The sequence below is a fragment of the Rhodotorula paludigena genome, assembly GCF_050403205.1.
Source record: "Rhodotorula paludigena JCM10292 DNA, Rt_paludigena_JCM10292v1_ctg39, whole genome shotgun sequence".
Lineage (NCBI taxonomy): Eukaryota > Fungi > Basidiomycota > Microbotryomycetes > Sporidiobolales > Sporidiobolaceae > Rhodotorula > Rhodotorula paludigena.
In genome coordinates this window covers 122,121-140,971 of record NW_027481419.1, presented here as the reverse complement: position 1 = coordinate 140,971, position 18,851 = coordinate 122,121, and the positions used below count along the sequence as shown (strand labels likewise).

Below are 18,851 nucleotides of genomic sequence, written 5' to 3'. Positions count from 1 at the left end.
CGTCAGCCTACACGCCCGCCTCAGCAAGACCCGCTCGCCTCTCGCTCGCTTCTTGGTTGGCTCAACCTCGACCACCGCCGCCATGGAGCCGCCCGACGACCTGAGCGACTCCGAGTACCTGCCAGACGCTGCCATGGTCAAAATGGCAGCACTCGCCAAGCCCCCTGCCCCGCTCAAGCAGTCGACCCTCTCGTTCGACCAGGTCCCTCCGTCCGTCTACCTCCCGAAACTCAACCCGCAGCAGCGCCAGGCCGTCACTGCGGGCGCAGAGGGCGGACTCGCGGTACATGCGGGGCCGGGCAGCGGCAAGACGGCGGTCCTCACGACCAGGGTCGCGCATCTCATCCAGGTGGGGCGCATCCCGCCAGAGGAGCTCGTGTGCGTTCATACCTTCCGCGATCCCGCTCGTTTGCAGCCTCGAGTGCCTGCAGGAGCGTATAGAGCTTTCGATGCATGCGCGCAGCTCCTCGACTGACCCGCTTGACCTCGTCCCTCTCGCGCAGAGTCGTCACTTTCACCAACAAGGCGGCGAACGAGATGAAGATCCGCCTGAGCAAGCTCGTCGGAGCTCAGACCGTCGACAAGATCGTCATGGGCACGTTTCATTCGTGCGTGAGAGCTTGTCGCGCTTGTCATGTCACCTGGCGATGCGAAGCTGACGAGCTCCGGGCTTCACCTACCCGCCGACAGGGTCTGCGTTCGTTGTAGGTCGCTTTCACGACACGCACGTGTGTGCGAGCCGCTGACGATCACGCGTGACAGACCTGCGCAAGTACGCCAAGCTCGTCAACCTCGCGCCCAACTTTCTCATCACCGACCGCGACGACTGGTCCGTACCTCTTCCACCCTTTCTCCGCTGCTCCCCGCTGGAACGAACACAACGCGCAGTCTCGCCATCATCAAGCGCCTCATCTCGACTCTGAGCGTGCCCGACAACCTCCGCCGCGAGATGAAGCCGCCGACGTGGCTCGAGTCGATCTCCAAGTGCAAGTCGCGCCAGATCGGGCCGGAGCAGTACCGCGTCGAGCGCGAGGCTGCGAGCGCGGTCGATCCGGAGAAGAGCGAGTGGGTCGCGAGGGTGTACGAGTGCGTCGCGCTTCCTCCTGACTCGGGTCCGGCCTTTGCCCCTTCGCATGCGCATGCCCTGCTCACTATAACTTGCTGTCAACCCCCCAGAGCGTATGAAGAGGAACTCGCCAAGTCGAACGCGCTTGACTTTGACGACCTGCTCGTGCGAGGGTACGTCCTGCGTCGCATTCGGGCTGATCTGGAGCCAGTCTTACTCATCGTTGTTCCACAGGTATCAGCTCTTTAGGAATCACCCGCGCGTAGTGGCAAAGATCAAGTCGGTTCTCATCGACGAGGTTTGTCCCCTACGCCTCATGCCGGCCGATTGCCTCGGCTGACTCACCGCCCGATTCTCGCAGTTTCAGGACACCAACTCGGTCCAGTACGACCTCGTCAAGCTCATCGCCGCCGCTTCGGGTTCGCTCACCGTCGTCGGAGACCCGGACCAATCGAGTGCGTCTCGCCCGCAGATCTGCACGAGCCCGCAAACTCACGCATCAACGCGCTCTACAGTCTACGGATGGCGCAATGCCGAGATCGAGAATCTTGAAAAGATGCTCAAGGGTGAGCTGACTACGCGTCTCTTGCGTCTCGGTGGAACAGCCCACAGGACGCGTTACGAGTCGATAGGAGGCTCACATCGATTCTGTTGCAGACTTTCACCCTGTCAAGCAGATCTTCCTCGAGGAGAACTACCGCTCGACCGGTGCCATTCTCGGCGCTGCGCTCGCTGTCGTCCGGCAAGGTGCGTCTTCGACCGATTTCTCCCGCAGCGCATTCTCCTCGCTAAGTCAATACTGCGCACAGACACGAAGCGCGTCAACAAGTCACTCACGACCTCGCACCCGTCCGGCTCGTCGGTGGTGCTGCACCCTGCGCCCTCCGCCTTTGACGAGGCGACCTTTATCGCCTCGACGATCAAGCACCTCGTCGCGCACCTTGGCGGCCTCGTCGGCTTCAACGACTTTGCCATCCTCCTCCGGTATGGCGCGCTGAGTCGCAACATCGAGGTCGCGCTGCAGAAGGCGGGCGTGCCGAGTCGGATGGTCGGCGGGCACAAGTTCTTCGATCGCACCGAGTGAGTCGGCGAGCCGTTCCTCGATGCGGGCAGCGTAGCCTCTACGTTGGAGGGCAAGTCTGAAACGCAGCCTCTGACGCTCTCGTGCTCGCAGAATCAAGGACCTCCTCTCGTACCTCCAGCTCCTGTCCAACCCCTCCTACTCGCCCGCGCTCCTCCGCGTCCTCAACGTCCCGCGCCGCGGCATCGGCGACAAGACGCAGCGCGAGATCGGCAACGTCGCCGAGCGCAAGCAGGTCTCGGCGTTCGAGGTGTGCGTGCGGGTTGCGAACGGGCAGGGACTCGTGCAGGGATTGACCGGCGCGCAGAGGAAGGCGATCAAGGGGCTGGTGGAGCTCGTCAGGGACGGTCGCAAGCGGGCGGACGAGGTGAGTTCGTGCGTGTCCAGCGCCTGTGCCTTTCGGTGCTGCGGACGGCAAAGCCGACAGAGTTGCGGGCGAAGACCGACTGAACGGTCATCTGCTTGCAGGGCGCCGACGTCGTCGAGCTCATCGACTTCATCTGCGATCGCGTTGCGTACAAGCAGTACCTCGAGAAGACGCAGGGTCCGGACGCGAACGAGCGCTGGGAGAACATCGAGGAGCTCAAGGTCCGCTTCCTTTCCTACCTGCTCTCGCGATCGCCCGCGCTAAATCTTTGCCGCCCACAGGCATACGCGACCGTCGTTGCCGAGGAGAACCCGAGCACTGCCGACCTTGCGACGGCGATCGAGGCGGAAGAGGGCGAGTCGCAGTTCGAGGAGGTTGCCATTCCCACCTTGAGCTCGAACGGGATCAAGGCTGCGCCGGAAAGTGACGATGACGTGATCATTGTCGAGCCCGACGGCGAGGATGAGGATGACGAGAAGATCGAGGTGCCGTGCGTCTTGCTCGATTCTCGTCTCTTTTCCTTCGGTTGCTCACCCGTGTCGCATCCCTTCCGCACGCAGGCTGAGCTCGCAGGCAGCCGACGCGGGCCAGACGACGCCGCTCGAGATCTTCCTCGCCACTTCGATGCTCGCGACCGACACCGAGACGCAGGCGGCCAAGAGCGATGCGCAGGTCGAGGTCAGACAGCCAAGCTTCTCTGGTGTCGCTCGTGCCCGACTGACCGACTTTGCGTACGCGAGCAGAAGGTCACCATCTCGACATGCCACGCGGCGAAAGGGCTCGAATGGCCCGTCGTCTTCGTCCCGGCATGCGAGGACGGGACGTACCCCTTCTTCCGCGCGAGCGAGGCAAGCGAAGTCGACGAAGAGCGGTGCGTAGCTCTACGGTCTACCTACAAACTGCGCCGGATCTGACGATCCTTCCTCGCGCGCAGTCGTCTCCTGTACGTCGCCATCACGCGCGCACAGAGCTTCTGCTTCCTCTCGCACGCTGCTTCACGCATGGCCGGAGGTATGTAAACTCCTCAAATTGAGGGCGGCAAGCGAAGAAGGCTGACGTGTCGTGGATCTGCAGCCGACACAAAGCAGAAGAAGCTCTCGCCTTTTCTCGCCACCGCTTCGCAGACCTACCCGTCGCTCTTCGTCAAGAAGCTCCAGAAAGTCACGCAGAAGACGCGCGAGGAGACGGCGAAGGTTCTCGGTCGACCGGCACCGAACGAGGAGAAGGCGAAGCAGCTCATCGACGAGTAGTACGCACGCATTCTGCTCCATTCTGCTGTCTCCACTGACAAGTCTCCACCATCAGCGTTGCGACCATGCCGGTCGAACCACCAATCCACGACATCTCGCAGACGCCTGTACCCGGTTCGCGCAACTACAGCACCTTTGGCTCGTCGAGCGGGCGCTACGGCGGCGGCGGAGGCGGCGCTTACGGATCTGGCGGCGGTTTCTCGTCGGGTCGCTACGGTGGCGCAAGATCGCAGAGCCAGGGCCGATGGTCCAACTCGCAGGTCCAGCAGCCGCAGGCCGTCCCCGCTGGCGAAGGGGGATTCCGCTCGGCGCTCTCGACGTTCAAGGGTGCGGCGCCGGGCACACTCGCAGGCGGGTTCGGTCGTCCGATGACTTCGGTGTCCGTGTCCGGCGTCACGGCCGGCGGTCCCCGATCGACTGCTTTCAAGCCGCCAATCAAGTTCAACCCGACTGTGCCGGAATCTTCCTCGTCCTCAACCGCACCAAATGTTCGCGCGCCCGCCTCCTCTCTCGCCGCCCTCGCGACGCCTGTCGTCGAGCCTCTCCCAGCGCATCGACCCGTCGACGGACCGCCTCGAGTGACGGAGACGCGCGCGTCCATGATCCCCGACGCGGTCCTCGTCAATCCGGCCCTGTCTGCGCCCAAGCCCGTCCTGTCGAGCTCGAAGGATCTCCTTGCGAGCTTTCAAAAGGGTGCGGGCGACGAGCTTGATGTGTTCAAGCGGTTCGGCGCCGAGCACGAGGACAAGGTCGACTACCCGTCCGCGCCGGTAGGGGGCGCGCCCCTTTCGCCCAAGTCCAAGGGCAAGGGGAAGCGGGCTGCCCCGGCGCCGTCGACGAGTCGTGGTAAGAAGGCGAAGCAGTGAGGCGGGGAGGAGACGCCGCCGCGGAACTTTCGTCTTGTGTATACCCTTCTTTCCTAACGTGTTGCCTGTATCTTTCCGCCCCTTTGCATGTCCCTTGTCGTTCTTGCAGCTGCATCTAGATGACCCGCTTTGCGTACGGTCCGCGCTGCGCCTTGCACGTCTTGTCTGGAGGGCGCAACGAGCATCGCGCTCGACAACGAGCGACTCTGCCTCCTTGGCTCGTAGATTTTGACTTTCAGCAGCTTGTAAGTGGATGGGCAACGCTCGGAACGCCAGGCGAGTCCCTTTCGGCACCTTTGATGAATTCGCCCGCTCACTCTTCCTTTCTCCACAGTGCTTCGTGGGGGGCCGCTGCGGTGTGAGCTTGGTCATTCAGAACGTTTTGATCGTTGTGCGCATCCAGAGTGGCGCAACAGAGGGTGCAGGGAACCGGCTGTTTCCGCCTCTCGCTCCTCTTGCTCCTGCCAATTCCTTCCCTCCCCTCAATCTCGACTCGGAGACTCGGAGGAACCCACGCTGCCAAGATGGTCTACTCGTCGTCGATTGCAGTCAATCCGGTGCGCTCGCAGCTTATTCTGAGGTCACTCCCGGCTCCCGTCTCCCGTGACATCGCCACCTCGCGATGAGGGCGGGGGCCAACGGACGGACTGTTGAGCGGTACTCAGGACGTTGGATTCGCGTGCTTGTGCCCGCACAAGCATGCACGAAGCCGGTAGCCAGTGCTTCGACGTCGTTGCAGACCGGACTGAGCTCCCTCACTCCGTCGAGCACACCGCAACTCGCCCTGTACTGACATTCGCCCGGCTCTGTTGCGCAGGTGACGTCCAACATTGGTCTCTCGCCGCAGGGATCGAACTATCTCTGGGCGCTCTTCGGCATCTTCGCCCTCACGCTTCTCACCCTCGCCTTCATCGCCCACTCGCGCCACAAGCACGCCCGCGCCTTCCACTTCCTCGCCCTGGCCGTCGCCGCGACGACTACGGTGCAGTATGCCACCATGGCGAGCAATCTCGGATACGCCAGCGTGCCCGTCGAGTTCGTCAGGAACGGGACTCGCGGTGTCACCCAGATTCTTAGCGGCGCCCCCATCCCGCCGACTCGCTCCATCTTTTACGTTAGGGTGCCTTGAGTATTCTGACTGGGCGTGCTCAGCGGTCAGAGACAGTCTGACCTGGAACCGAGCCGTCCCGCAGTACATCGCCCATATGATCACGACGCCGCTCCTCCTCCTCATGCTCCTTCTCTGCACCGGCTTTGCGCTCTCCCGCATCTTCATCGTCCTCTTCTTTGCCGTTCTCGCCACGTGAGTCCGCCGTCCCGTCTGTGCATCGCGTCCGACCTCGTTGCTCGACTCACCGGGTCTGCCCTTGCAGCGTTTGCGCGCTTGTCGGTGCCCTCGTCCCGACGCGTTACAAGTGGGCCTTCTACACCTTTGGTGTGGTCTCGCTCCTCTGTGCGTCCTCCTGCAACATCCATTTTCGCAAAGCCCCGCCTTGACGCCGCTTTGTGCTAACCCTCCGCCTCTCGAAACTTGCTTCTTCGCTGCAGACGTCCTTTGGAGCCTTCTCTTCCCTGCTCGCCGCTCGTCGAGGCGCCTCGGGAAGGGCTACCACCAGACGTATACGGGCGGCGCTTTCTCGCTCGCCTTCTTCCTGCTCATTTACGTGCGTCGCTTTCCTCCTCCTCGTCCATGCCTCTGTGTCAGTCGATAGCGCAACTTGAGAAACAGCTGCTGACTCAAAACGTCCCATCTCGCAGCCTATCGTCTGGGGTCTCGCCGAGGTCCGCTTCTCCCTCACGCTGAGCTTGCAGCCTGGATTGCCGTAGTCAGTATAGCTGACCAACACGAAATTGCTTCGCCACAGGGCGGCAACGTCATTCGCGTCGCGAGCGAGATGTTTTGGGTGCGTCGGAGGCGCTGCTCCCATGGGTGCCAGCGAATGCGCGAGCGTCCTGACCGAGGTGCCTCGACCACGCAGTACGGCGTGCTCGACGTCCTCAGCAAGACGGTCTGGCTGCTCGGCTACCTCTTCTCGATCGAGAGCCTCGAGTACGACGCGTTCCAGCTGCACTCGGGCAAGTTCACCGACCCGCCGTACCAAGACCCTCGCTACTCGACCGGCGACACCGGCGCTGCCTCGCAGCGCGACGGCAACAACGCCCGTGGCGGGCCCATGTCGTCGACGTCGGCCGAGCAGGCCCACGCCTCCGGCGGAGACGGGTCGCACTCTCGCACCGGCGCCGGGCACGGTGGTCCGGCTGCGCTCGGGTCGGGCGGCGGCGGCGGGATGAGCGGGACGGCGCCGACGAGCGACTCGTCCGCGCGTGCGGTGGTGTAAGTGCGAAATGCGGTGCGGCAGCGGGAGGAGGGAGGTCGGTCATGGGTGAGGAGCGCCAAAGGTCGGACCGCTTGAAGTGCGCCGCTTGTACGCTACCTCTCACATGCTAGCTCTGCGATGCTTCACGATTCTGTGCGTCTCGAGGCGATGTAAACGAGAGATTGCGCGGGGACAGAGTACGGAACATTGCCTGCGACAGGCCCATCTGTTGCACCCGGTGTCTGACCAAACCACTACAAGTCGGATCACGCGCATCCCTCTGCTTGCGCCCTAGCCGAGAACGATTGGTCCGGCGAGCGCACGAGCGCGGAAGCGGCGCATTTCGGCACCGGTGCGGCGGACCGATCCCGACTTGAGAAGGTGGCGAGGAAGAGGGGCGGAAGGCGCCAGGTCGTTGGACCGGCGAGAGAAAGACGAATGGTGCTCGGTGGACGCGATAATCTTGACGACGTCTGTGCTGAGGCGGGTCAGCTCGACTCTCAGCAGTCAGCCAACGAAAGAGGACGAACCGTGAGCAAGAAGACGGTGGATCGGCCAGGTCGGGTGGGTCCCGTCAATCCAGACATACTGCCGCAGCTGTAGACGAGACGGGTTGGTACACTGGGTCACCGATAGAAGGTATGGACCCAGGACGGACCGGTGCGGGACATGTGGGCAGGCTGAAGTCTTCGGGCACGTCGGGCGGATAGTCCTTAGAGATGGGCACGTACTCGCCGCACCAGGTGTTGGAAATCATGGATCCTGAAGCCTCGATGCTCTCAAGCGCCTGTGAAGACAAGCGTGAGCCCGGCTGCTCTGAGCCCTTCAGGCTGAGACGGAAGAAGGCAATGCGCACCTCGTCGAGCCATTGATTGATCGAGTACAACTCCACCGATGCGCCCGGGTAGCGCAGGGGAATGCCGGCAACGTATGGACGGAGGCGGTCGTTCCATGCATTGATCGAGCCGTTGAGACGAGGCAACGCGCGGTAGGTGTCGTACAGGATCTGAACGAGAGGCGCCTTGTCGTAGTAGGGCACGTCAAAGATGAGAAAATTGCGAGCTGTCAGGAGGAACGGAAGGCACAAAGCGGACACGGGTCAGCAAAAAATCATGCTAGTTGGCGAAGGTCCACGCTCGAACCCACCTCCAAGACGATAGAGGCGCGCGATTTGCGCGTCGAAAACCTGGAATGTCTTGTCCAGCAGGGCTTCAACTTTGCAACCCGAATACCAAGGCACGTTGACGTCGTTGATGCCGAAAGCAATGCCTGTTGCGACGCGAGGGTCAGCAAACTGCGCGGAGGGACGCAACAAGAGAGCCAGCAACGGGACGCACTGAAGAGCGTGGTGCTGCTGTCCCATGTCGGCTTGTCAGGGTTGGTGCTCTTGATGAACCCGTTTTCAAAGCGGTCGACCTCGTCAGGGAAGCTCACGTTCGGCAGACCTGCGGCGCGAGTATCGGGGTACACGGTTGCTCCGCCGACAGCAAAGTCGTAGACAGTGTTGCGCAAGTTTGGAAACGTCTCCGAGTAGCTGATCTCGTTGAGCCAGGCTGTGGCTCGACACGGGTCAGGTCGCGCGCAAGGTGGATCGACACGGGTCAGGTCGCTTGCGCGCAAAGTCGAAAGATTGACTGACTCTTGCCGCCAGCACTAGTCTGTGTGCATAAGGGAGGTCTTTGTCAGCACATTGGGCATGTCAGCAGAGTGGGTTTGTGCATTCACCCTCAAAGGCTGCTTGGTGGGGTCGTAGCCGGCCTGAGCCTTGAAACCGTTTGCTGTCCACGAGTCACCTGCAGCAGCAATCCTGGTCAGCGTTGTTTCCCGCAAGTGTTGACCGGCCCGTACCAAAAGCAAACCAGTGCTTTGTGTCCTGCAGCTGCAGGAATGCCGACACAGTCGGGAGAAGCGAAACGAGGGAGAAGAAGGTGACGAGCGCGCGCCCACGGCCAGCGGGGCTGCGCATCGTTCTGTCGAAGGATGCACCAAGCAGGCTGAAACGAAAGGAGAACGGGAGCGGTAGGGAAAGCGCGCGAGCAGGCAGTCCCGCGCGAGCAGGCAAGTCCCGCGCTCAGCTCCTGATTAGCGGGATTGCCCTCGTCTCGCCTGTTCGATGGCGCACGTGGCGCGAATCGCGAAGCTTGGAGCCCCTGCGCAAAACCGGCGACATGAGCGGATGTGCTGGTGAGACGGAATGGGAAGGTGATGGCGGGCGGGCGGGGCTCGACCCCGAACGAAGCAGCGGCGCGGTGCAGACAGGGCAGCGGAGCAGCGCAGCAGCTTGGCAGCATAGCAGCGCACGCTTTGCGGCTCGAACGCCGAAAGCAGTAGGGTTTAACGAGTTGCGCTGGTATCATGTGGCAGCGGATGATGGACGTCTCTCACGCGCAGCTGCGCACGACTCAGGTCAAGCGAACACTCGTGCTATCACTCGTTTGCTCTGCTCAACGGAAAGCAGATCAAGAGCGGGAATTGCGAGAGTCAGGGGAGAGGACGCGGAAGCGTCCTCAGCCTGCCGCCGGTGCCTCTGCTCCTCCCCGTCTTCCCTGCACTGGAGCCCAGTGCTCGGTTTGTCAGGACTCTGTGCCAGCTGAGCAGGGCGCCTACAAGGAAAGAGGCGCAGCGAGAGCAGGAGCAACGAGGGGAATGACTCTCGTCGTCTTCCTCGTCGCTTCTCCTCTTCCTTCTTGCTCCCTCTGGCTTCTCTTCTTCCCTTCTCTTTCCCTGGGCTTCTGTCGCTTTCCAGCAAGTAGAAGAGGGGTCCAAAAATTTCCTGGACGCAAAAAGGAGCCCGGAAACCGAGTCGAGGCTCGCGAGACCGACAGGTCGTACTGGGACTCGAACCCAGGTTACGGGTAATATTACGCGCGTTTTTAAACTAGCAATCAAAAACCCGTGTCCTAAAACCACTAGACGATACGACCAATTTGGGGCGTCCGGATCGATCAATTACATGTAGAAGCATACAACTGCCAGAGAGTGTGCCTATTTGGCTGCTAGAGCGCTCAACAAGTCAAGCATCAGGACAGACACCTTGAAGCAGCTGAAGTTGACAAAGAGGAGGAAAAGGGGAAAAGGGGTGCCAGTGTTGGGCAAAGTGGATGTGCGTTCCATTGCCAGCAATGACTCACACCCACCACCATGTACTTCCTTTGCCTGCTCACGCTGTGCACACACTCTTGAGCATGGGCTCAGGTCCAGTCTTGCAGTCTACACTGTCAAGCTTACCGCCTCCTAAGAACAAGCCGGAGTAACAGGGCTGGCTCGGTCTCTGATTGCTCTCCCATCTCCCCAACCCTGCCTTCCTGCCTGCTGCCTGGACAAAGTGCTGGTCTGCAAAATTGAGCGCCGTCTCTTGACAGCGCGTCCTTTGCCTCAGACAGATGCTCTGGCTTTGCTTTGCGTGACTTGAGCTGAAGAGCCAATGAGATGGCGCAGGCAGCACTGCAAAGGTGCCAGTCTGCAACGTGCTTCTCTCCTCTTTCTGACCTCCTGCGCAGATTGCACCGTTCCACCTGGAAGAACATGCTTGGGACCGTCCGGAGCTGTGACTGCGGAATCTCCTCCCCTCACATCTCCCGCGCACACTCTGTCCCGCTCCTTTTCATGAAGGAGAACCGGGATGAGGACATGGACAGAGGAAGACAAGGCTGTGCAGGCTGAGGTCTTGACCTTGCCTGCGGGACAGCGAGGCGGTGCTGTTGCTTCCTCACCCATTGCACCGCTTGCTTGTCTTGCAGGTACGCCCCTCTGTTGTGTTCCGTGGTGACCATAGACTGTATTCCGCACGCATTGCACCGCTTGCTCATCTCACAGCCGGTCTCCTGCTTGTCGCGTCGCCCACGAATTCTTGCACTTTTTACTCATGCTTGTTACGCTCCATGCTTTCCGCTGCGTCAGTAAGCTGCCTTGACCAAGTCTTGTTGTGGAGGTCCCGCACAACGAGGCAGATAGGAGCAGCCTGAACACTTCAGTCACGTCTCGGCAGGATGAATGCAACAAGCTGCAAATTGTCACGAAAGGAAGTTGGCATAACAGAGAACCAAAACTGGTGTACAACGCTCATGCAGAGGAAAGCAGCGCAGTCTACGCCGGGGCGGTCTTGCAGGCGGTGCGAGTTTTGATGCCATCGTCGTTTTGGGTTGGGTAGCGCGCGTCGACGACCTTGTTGATTGAGTTGGCCGTGATGACTACGTCTACAGGCAACCTGATCAGCGGCGTGAGAACACAATAGGCACAAGAAAACGCACGCTCGTCACGACTGGCCGAGAAGACAGGCTCGAGGAGTGCGCGCAGCGGGAGCAGCAATGACATAGTACGCTTCTTGCTCCCGTATTCACGGAGCAGCCTCAGCAGCTGGGCCTGTATAGGATGCAACTCGTCAACGCGGTCCTCAAGATACAACTGGAGTGAGGCAGCGACGCAAGCTGCAGACTCGAGAGTAGTGAGCAGAGCAAAGGGAAATGCAGGCGATGACACGCACCAAACGATTTGAGGTCTTTCTTGAGGGTCTGATACCAGCCATAGACAACATGCAGAAGGCGAATGTTGGTCGACGGGACCGAAGTAGCAGCCGCCTGCCAGGTCCAGGCTCCAGAGCGTCAATCTTGGCTACGAAATCACGGACCAACAAGAAATCAACAAACCAAGAGAGCTTCCACTAGGCCAAGTCGGTTGTACAGCTCTGGAGCATTGTGCGTGTAGAAAATGCCGGTTATTGGCCGTACTTTGTCCTTGCAGGCGGTGAACCCTTGAGGATAGTGCGGCATTTGCCAAGAGAGCGTCTCGACCGCACTCTGAGAAAAGTTGACCTCCATGAAACTAGTCATGCATGGGTCAGCGGTGAATATCCTGCGGGCTGACAAGCAGAAGGCCACGCACATGCCGCAGCACCCGCAGAGGACCTCGCCTGCGATGCGAGGACCGTTGACATCCTGCATGACAAAACCCGCGCGGTTGTTTGCGAGTGGCAAATGTGCGACGGCAGGTTCGCCATTGTTGCCGAGCGGGAGGTAGATGCGGCGCTGGCATTTGCCAGTGCTAAGCAAGGTTGACAGCGTGGGCGTGCAGCGGCAGTGGTGCGTGACGGGCGGTGACAAGGACGAAGAGTGGGGCTTGCTCAAGGGCGAAGGCGAACTGACGAGTTGCCGACCGAGCGGCGAGGGGCGCATGCTTGACTGCCGCATTCCCGCAAGTCAGCTCTCTTGCTGGACAGCTCTTGACCGCCCGATGTAGCGAAAGCGACGCACCGCCAGCTGCTCCTGCCGCGCCTGGTTCTCGACCCGCAGAACCTCCTTGCACGCTTCGATGTAGACCTCTTACGCCTGGACGTTCTTGAGCTTGGAACGTGCGGCAGCAACCTCGGGGACGCTTGAGATAGGGGTGATATTTGTCGCCAAAACTCGCACCGTCTTTGCACGGGCCCGTGCGTCTTGCTCGACTCGGTCGAACTTGCCCGCCCACTCGTGCAGGATGGCGCTGCCGTACGGGAAGATTGAGTAGACGCCCAACTTGTGGTTCGCGTTGTTGGCGTTGATCCCGGACCCGCCGCCGGACAGGTTGGCCGAGCCGTCGTAGACGATGCCGGAGCCATCAGGCAGACAAGCAAAGACCTCCTTCAAATGGTGCGAGATGCGCCCGGCGTACGCGTATGCCGAGACTATGTAGCGTGGGCGTTCGGCGTCGACAACACGGCTCGTGCAGAGGTGGTTCTGGCAGAGAGGACGAAGTCAGCAGCGCAAGCGCACAGATTTCTCACGCGGCGTACCGCAACGATCTTGTTTGCCTTGACAATACGCGGCCAGATCGTCTCCAGGACCTTGCTCAAGCAGCGGAAGAGACCGCTGGCGCCGTTCCTGCGGGGGCAAGGAAACGTCAGTTTGGCCGCCCGTGCACTGCCTTGCAGGAACGCACCGCTCAGCCCAGCAAAGCATGTCACTTGTGACGAGGGTATTCTTGAGGAACGAGTCGGAGGTAGAGAAAATGTCGATAACGAACGAAGAGGAGGACGGGAGGGCTTTCTTGACGAAGTGGAGGTACGGGGCTTCCGTTCCGCCCTATTTGCAGGAATGCCGTCTGGTCAGTGCAAAGCAAGTTGTACTGACGGTGGAGATATACACACTGGGAACTGGCAAAGGATCTTGCCCGTCTGGTCAAGGAGGTCCTGGCCGATCTTCGAGTACACATAGGATGTGCCATCCTCGCTTGGGCGAAGCGTCGGTAGTGGCAAAGGCAGAGGCGTCGGAGATTCGGGGAGAAAGATGCCCGACTCGGAGCGCGCAGCGGTGTCGAGCGAAAGCGCTTCGAGGACCGGCAGGCTGAACCAGCGCCGCTGTAGCTCCGCTTCGTTGCGCGCAAACGGATCGAGCGCTGCATCGTTGACTTTGACCGTCACGGGATTGTCAATCTCAATCTGCAAGGTCTGTGCCGCCGCGTCTGCGTAGCGCTCTGCTGCCGCTTTGGCATAGCGGTCCATTTTGTCCTGAACAGTCAGGCGCGACGTGCCGCATGCGGAGGAGGTACAGATAGAAGACGTCGAGAGGGCGGGCAGCGATGAGTACGGCGCAGGCAAGTACGGCGCGGGCAAGTACGGCGCGGGTGAGTACTGCGCAGGCAAATCGGGCGCAGGCAAGCAACGCGCAGTAGGAGCTGGCGCGGTCAACTTTGCCGTGGGTCCCGCGGTGACGGACGTCAACGAGGTTGACAGGTTCGAGCCCGCAAACGAGTGACATGGGGCAAAAGAACCGAGACGACGGCGTTTGCTTGGAGACTTGGACCCGCCCTGGAGACGGAGCACGACGTGAAGGGTCAAACTCCTTCGGGATGTCATAGCTGGAAAGGGTGCAGGTGTCTTCAAGCTGCCGGCGTGACGGGGCCACTGCAGTGCAGACAGCGCGCCCAGCATGATGCAGACGCGGGCAGTGATACTGGCGCCCGTTGGCGGTACAAGCAGGGAGCAAACAAGGGACGTGCGGGTCCAGACGATTGGCGTGGAGGGGGCCTACATGCACGCAAAGACAACAGGGAACAACAGAACGCCGACCTGGAGACGAAGCAAGCGCGCTTGGGGCAGGGCAAGCGTGTTGCGCGTCTGTTGAGCGAGTGAGGGGCAAAACCAACGAGAGGTCAACAATGGCGACTAGAGTTGGTCTTGCCCACATTGCTTGTGTACGCCTAGACAAGTGCTGGAAGGAACCGTACGCACCTGCTTGTACTTGCTGCCTGCCCAGCGCGTCTTCCTTTGTGCTCTTCTCAGGCTTGTAGCTGCTTGCCGCCGCCTCATCCTTCTCCACCGCGAGCTTGACTCCAGCGCTGAGCCTACCGCTCCTTGCCAGCGCTGCGTTTTGTCAAGTCCGTACAGGTCTTCAGACCTGCCTGCGCACTTGTAAGAACTGTCAGGCGGCATGAGGACGTCGACACCCGATTTCTTCCCGGGATGGCCTGTAGCCAAGTCAACTGCTGCTGGGCTTATAGCACGCCAACGCCTGCTCTGCAGGCCCTGTACCCCTGCTGCCTGGCATTTGCGCAGGATATCGTTGACGTTGTCGTCCTGCCCGGGACAGCTTGGCCCTTGCCCCGCCAGCGCAGACTTGCGCCAAGGCCGCCCACGGACAAGGAAGAAAGAACTCACAGCAACGGTGATGTTGATCAACGCACTTGAGCTTTGTCGAGGGCTCAAGAGGTACGGCAACATCAAGTTTTGCTTGTCTGGTCTGCCACCTTGCAGGGATGCGGCGTGCAGCTTGCTTTGCGTAAAGAACCACAACGTGCATTTGAGCGCACAGCATGTGTCAAGGGGCGCATGTCGGATGCAATATTGCGGAAAGGGGGGGTGGACGACTTCAAGCGTCTTCCCGCTCTCTTTGCCATCACTACTGACCTCTTTTTTAATATATTCTCTGCGTGCTGGCAAGTCTACCGTGTTCTGTCTGCGCGTGATGCTACATTCTGCCAATTGACACAGTGCGTCGCTCCTTTCGGCACATTCGTCGCTTCACAATTGCCCTGTTTGCTTGCTGGGCAAGGCGCTACAGTAGAATCTGCCTACAAGCAAGCCTTTGGGAAGGGTCAAGACCTTGCTTGTAGGCAATTCTTGCTTTCAGAATCTGGAATAGCTCACATTTATTGTGACCGGGAAGGGAATTTGGCTTGCTTGTAGGCAGATCTTGCTTGTAGGTCTCTTGCTTATGTGCAGATTCTACTGTAGCATGGCTCAGCAATGAAAGCAATGGCAGCAAGTGAGCTTGTCAGAACTTGCTCTCCCTCAACAGGCCTGCCTGTGCAAGACAAGGACGAATGCAGCATGGGCTGATACAAGATCTTGCAACGTGGTCTGCAAGAGGTATCTCTGGCCTAGACGATACGACCAATTTGGGGCGTCCGGATCGATCAATTACATGTAGAAGCATACAACTGCCAGAGAGTGTGCCTATTTGGCTGCTAGAGCGCTCAACAAGTCAAGCATCAGGACAGACACCTTGAAGCAGCTGAAGTTGACAAAGAGGAGGAAAAGGGGAAAAGGGGTGCCAGTGTTGGGCAAAGTGGATGTGCGTTCCATTGCCAGCAATGACTCACACCCACCACCATGTACTTCCTTTGCCTGCTCACGCTGTGCACACACTCTTGAGCATGGGCTCAGTTCCAGTCTTGCAGTCTACACTGTCAAGCTTACTGCACCCTGAACTAACGGCAAAGGGTGAGGCTTGGTCGAGGATGAGGCGCTAGATGACTGAGGCTGCGAGAGGTGCACGGAAGCAGCAGAGGTCAAGGCGTCGCGCACGTTTGACTGCGCATACAGACCTTGAATATCAGCAAGGAGGTCACGACAGCAGAGAGAGACAGCATACTTTGCGCCGCTCCTCCCTTGCAGTAGTCTTGGCTGCCTGAAGAGCATGCTGCACGGCCGCAACATTGGGGTCGACCCGTAGAGACAAGAGTACCTGCTTTGCCGCAACAACCTGCAGGCCCTGCAAAAGCGGAGCTTTGACGAGACACGGCTCGTTTGTTTTTTTGCGCAGCTGCAGGTCCCGTTTGGTCTGGTCGAAGGAGGCGAGCCACTTGCAGAGGCGCTCGCTACCGCTTAGAAGGACGGTGAACACTCCGGTCTTGTGGTTGGCGCTGGGAGGCACAGCGTCGAGCGACGAGTTGTCTGGGCCAGCCAATGCCGACGCCAACATGGCCGCATTCGTGCGCCAATAAAAGAGGCACAGCGCGTGCGCAGAAGACACAGAGTACAGCTGCAAAGCACCGGCTCCTCCACCACAGGATGCAAAAACAAACGAGGGGGTGCGGCAAAAGTACTTACCCGTAACGTGGTAGTGCCTGCGCGTCTCGCGAGCCTCGGCTCGGTTTCCGGGCTCCTTTTTGCGTCCAGGAAATTTTTGGACCCCTCTTCTACTTGCTGGAAAGCGACAGAAGCCCAGGGAAAGAGAAGGGAAGAAGAGAAGCCAGAGGGAGCAAGAAGGAAGAGGAGAAGCGAGGAGGAAGAGGACGAGGGGAATGACTCTCGTTGCTCCTGCTCTCGCTGCTCCTCTTTACTCAGCTGGCACAGAGTCCTGACAAAGCAAGCACTGGGTTTCAGCACAGTGTAGATGTGGAGGAGCAGAGGCGTCGGCGGCACGCTTCCGCGTCCGCTTGAACTCCGTCTGCTTGCACTGTTGCGTGCCTAAACAGGCTAGCTCTGCCTTGCTCTTTGTACAACAAACGGTACTGAACAGATACAGAGCAAAGGATGGCACAAGGCTACAGAAGGAGGACAAGCCGCCTGGTGGAGAATGGCCCAGCGGGTGAGCGGGCTTCCTTCCTTCCTTGCGCCCGTTCTCCCGCCTCCGTCTGCGCCTTCTTGCTGCAAATGATCTGTTCTGTCTCTGCAGGGAAGCATGGAACAGTGTTACAAGCCTAGTCACCAAGAGGATCACCCGTCTACATTCCGCGCAGCTCGTCTACTGCCCCACCCTGGCGCCCGCAACAACGCTGCCGAGCGCCGTCCCGCGCAGCTCCTTCCAGAACTGCTCGCGCTCGCGCCGGGCGAGCCGCGACGTGCGCACGAGGCGCTGGAAGCGCCCGGGTGAGGTGCCATGGTGGGCAAAGGATGACGCGGGGAGGTGATGCGCAGGGAGGCGCATCTCGCGGCGAGACAGGTCCGAGGGAGAGGCTAATGAAGAGCCGAGGAGCTGCCGAAGACGCGTGTCAGCGCACTCTGAAAAGAGGTGAGCGGAACGAGACGCACCGAGGCAAACGCCGTGGCGATGAGCGAGTGCACGCGCGTTGTCGGGTGGCTCGTGTCGAACCAGAAGTACTCGTCCATCTGCGCGGCGAGTCAGTCTCTGTACGGAAGCGCGAGAGAGCGCGCAGACGCACTGAGTATCCGCAGTTCTGGATTTCGGACATCTCGGGCAGGTCGACCGCCCACAGGTACTTGGAATACGAGTCGCACCAGCTGCACGCGAAGGAAGCGACGTGTGAGTAAAAGACCGCGTGGCCGCAAACGGAGAACCAGCGCACTTGGTCGAGTTGGCAAAGCCAAAGTCGCCGGGCGCGTCGAGGATCTGCGAGCACTCGAGGTGAGCACTCTGCCAGCACAATCACATAGGGAGTGCGCCGCACCTTGTCAAACTCGGTCCACGTGTCCCACATGGCGACCGACGCCTCCGGCTTGCTCTCGGCAAAGTCGCCGACAAACCGCTTCATGCGGTCGTTCCACGCGACAAAGTTGTCGTAGAACGTGTCGTTGGCGCCCGGGACGGCCGAGAAGACGCGGAGGAGGAGCGGCGAGCGGTGGTACGGCGGGAGGAGGGGCATGAGGAAGTGACGGGCTGCGAGGGGGCAGGATGAGCGTCAGCTTGAGTAGGCGGCCTGCTCTACGTCGCAACAGTCGACCGAGGCTTAAAAACACACCACCGAGAGCATACAGCCGCTCCATGCCAGTCGACAGCTGGTCAAACGTCGACTCGAGGAGCGGGGGAAACTCTTCGCCCCGCTTCCACGTGATCTCGATATCGTTGATGCCGAACCAGACAGCTACAAGGGAGACGACTGTCAGCGGGACGGGTGAAGTGTAGACCAGAAGGATTGAACGCACTGAACAGCGTCGACTCGCCGTCCCAGGTCGGCCGCGCATTCTCCCCTTCCGTACTCGCCTTGACGAACCACGCCTCGAACTTGTCGATCTCGTCGGCGAATGAGACGTTTGGGTAGCCCACGAGTTCGCGGTCGCCGCCAATGGTCGCACCGCCCTTCCCAAAGTCAAAGACGCGATCGCGGAGCGTTGCAGGTGCTTCGTCAAGCTGAGCGAGGTAGTCGGGCCAGCCTGCAGGGAGAGAGCGTGTGAGTGCCGACTCTGTAGATTGCAGAGGGAGCGAGACGCACTGAGACCACCGGCACTGGTCTGGAACGGCAGGGCGGTCAGCAGGCCTCGACGAGCCACTCAAAAGAGGGGCAGCGCACACTGCGTTTCTGCTCCTGTGGCTTATAGCCAGATGCCGGGTCGTACCCGTTCTGCGAGTACGAGTCACCAAAGGCGAACCTGCGAGGGGCGGCGAGGTCAGCTTCGAGTGACGGCACTTTGCAGCTCGGGAGGACGCGCATGGTCTGCACACGGCTCAAAGGCAGGTTCGGCGCCGCAGTGACCTGCACCACCGAACCCAGGAGCACTGCGGCGGCGACGGCGAGAGAAAGAAGCGACATGGAGGGGCGGACCAGCCTGCCCCGGCGAGAGGTGGACGCAGCCAGCATGATCTGTATGCTCGCCTGCGAGTGCAACGACTCGGACAAGGAGAGACGGTAGCGACCGAAGCGACAGAGCAGACCTAGGGCAGGGAGAGCAGCGGGATGAGCAGCGCGCATGAGTCGCCAGGGCAAGCACGCCTGGCCAGAGACGCCTTGATCGACGCAGCCTAGCCTGT

The 18,851-nt window shown here is 60.4% G+C and overlaps 6 protein-coding genes across 6 annotated transcripts; 2 read left to right on the top strand and 4 right to left on the bottom strand.

The window, feature by feature from the left end:
• Positions 1–82: 82 nt before the first annotated feature.
• Positions 83–4,630, top strand: JCM10292_003864 (ATP-dependent helicase; the record flags this gene model as incomplete). Its single annotated transcript, XM_076650716.1, has 19 exons — positions 83–378; positions 504–608; positions 691–704; positions 763–829; positions 889–1,086; positions 1,177–1,239; positions 1,301–1,364; positions 1,428–1,521; positions 1,582–1,632; positions 1,724–1,813; positions 1,876–2,146; positions 2,241–2,514; positions 2,616–2,735; positions 2,796–3,004; positions 3,075–3,192; positions 3,258–3,385; positions 3,449–3,525; positions 3,589–3,763; positions 3,820–4,630. 19 exons carry the CDS (start codon positions 83–85, stop codon positions 4,628–4,630), a joined length of 3,225 nt encoding a protein of 1,074 aa, XP_076503767.1.
• A 524-nt stretch (positions 4,631–5,154) lies between these two features.
• JCM10292_003863 (opsin family protein) lies at positions 5,155–6,969 on the top strand (the record flags this gene model as incomplete). Its single annotated transcript, XM_076650715.1, has 8 exons — positions 5,155–5,187; positions 5,448–5,750; positions 5,824–5,933; positions 6,004–6,083; positions 6,179–6,294; positions 6,389–6,412; positions 6,496–6,534; positions 6,610–6,969. 8 exons carry the CDS (start codon positions 5,155–5,157, stop codon positions 6,967–6,969), a joined length of 1,065 nt encoding a protein of 354 aa, XP_076503766.1.
• Positions 6,970–7,239: 270 nt separating this feature from the next.
• On the bottom strand, positions 7,240–8,914 carry JCM10292_003862 (uncharacterized protein; the record flags this gene model as incomplete). The annotated part of the gene is made up of 9 exons (XM_076650714.1): positions 7,240–7,421; positions 7,479–7,545; positions 7,607–7,735; positions 7,805–8,010; positions 8,095–8,217; positions 8,286–8,501; positions 8,588–8,606; positions 8,674–8,741; positions 8,797–8,914. 9 exons carry the CDS (start codon positions 8,912–8,914, stop codon positions 7,240–7,242), a joined length of 1,128 nt encoding a protein of 375 aa, XP_076503765.1.
• A 2,120-nt stretch (positions 8,915–11,034) lies between these two features.
• On the bottom strand, positions 11,035–12,119 carry JCM10292_003861 (uncharacterized protein; the record flags this gene model as incomplete). Its single annotated transcript, XM_076650713.1, has 5 exons — positions 11,035–11,144; positions 11,199–11,375; positions 11,432–11,525; positions 11,676–11,769; positions 11,830–12,119. 5 exons carry the CDS (start codon positions 12,117–12,119, stop codon positions 11,035–11,037), a joined length of 765 nt encoding a protein of 254 aa, XP_076503764.1.
• A 147-nt stretch (positions 12,120–12,266) lies between these two features.
• JCM10292_003860 (uncharacterized protein) lies at positions 12,267–13,423 on the bottom strand (the record flags this gene model as incomplete). The annotated part of the gene is made up of 4 exons (XM_076650712.1): positions 12,267–12,659; positions 12,716–12,803; positions 12,862–13,004; positions 13,070–13,423. 4 exons carry the CDS (start codon positions 13,421–13,423, stop codon positions 12,267–12,269), a joined length of 978 nt encoding a protein of 325 aa, XP_076503763.1.
• A 3,466-nt stretch (positions 13,424–16,889) lies between these two features.
• On the bottom strand, positions 16,890–18,534 carry JCM10292_003859 (SGNH/GDSL hydrolase family protein; the record flags this gene model as incomplete). The annotated part of the gene is made up of 9 exons (XM_076650711.1): positions 16,890–17,120; positions 17,177–17,254; positions 17,308–17,386; positions 17,452–17,495; positions 17,554–17,762; positions 17,845–17,967; positions 18,029–18,256; positions 18,316–18,334; positions 18,394–18,534. 9 exons carry the CDS (start codon positions 18,532–18,534, stop codon positions 16,890–16,892), a joined length of 1,152 nt encoding a protein of 383 aa, XP_076503762.1.
• Between the last annotated feature and the right edge of the window lie 317 nt (positions 18,535–18,851).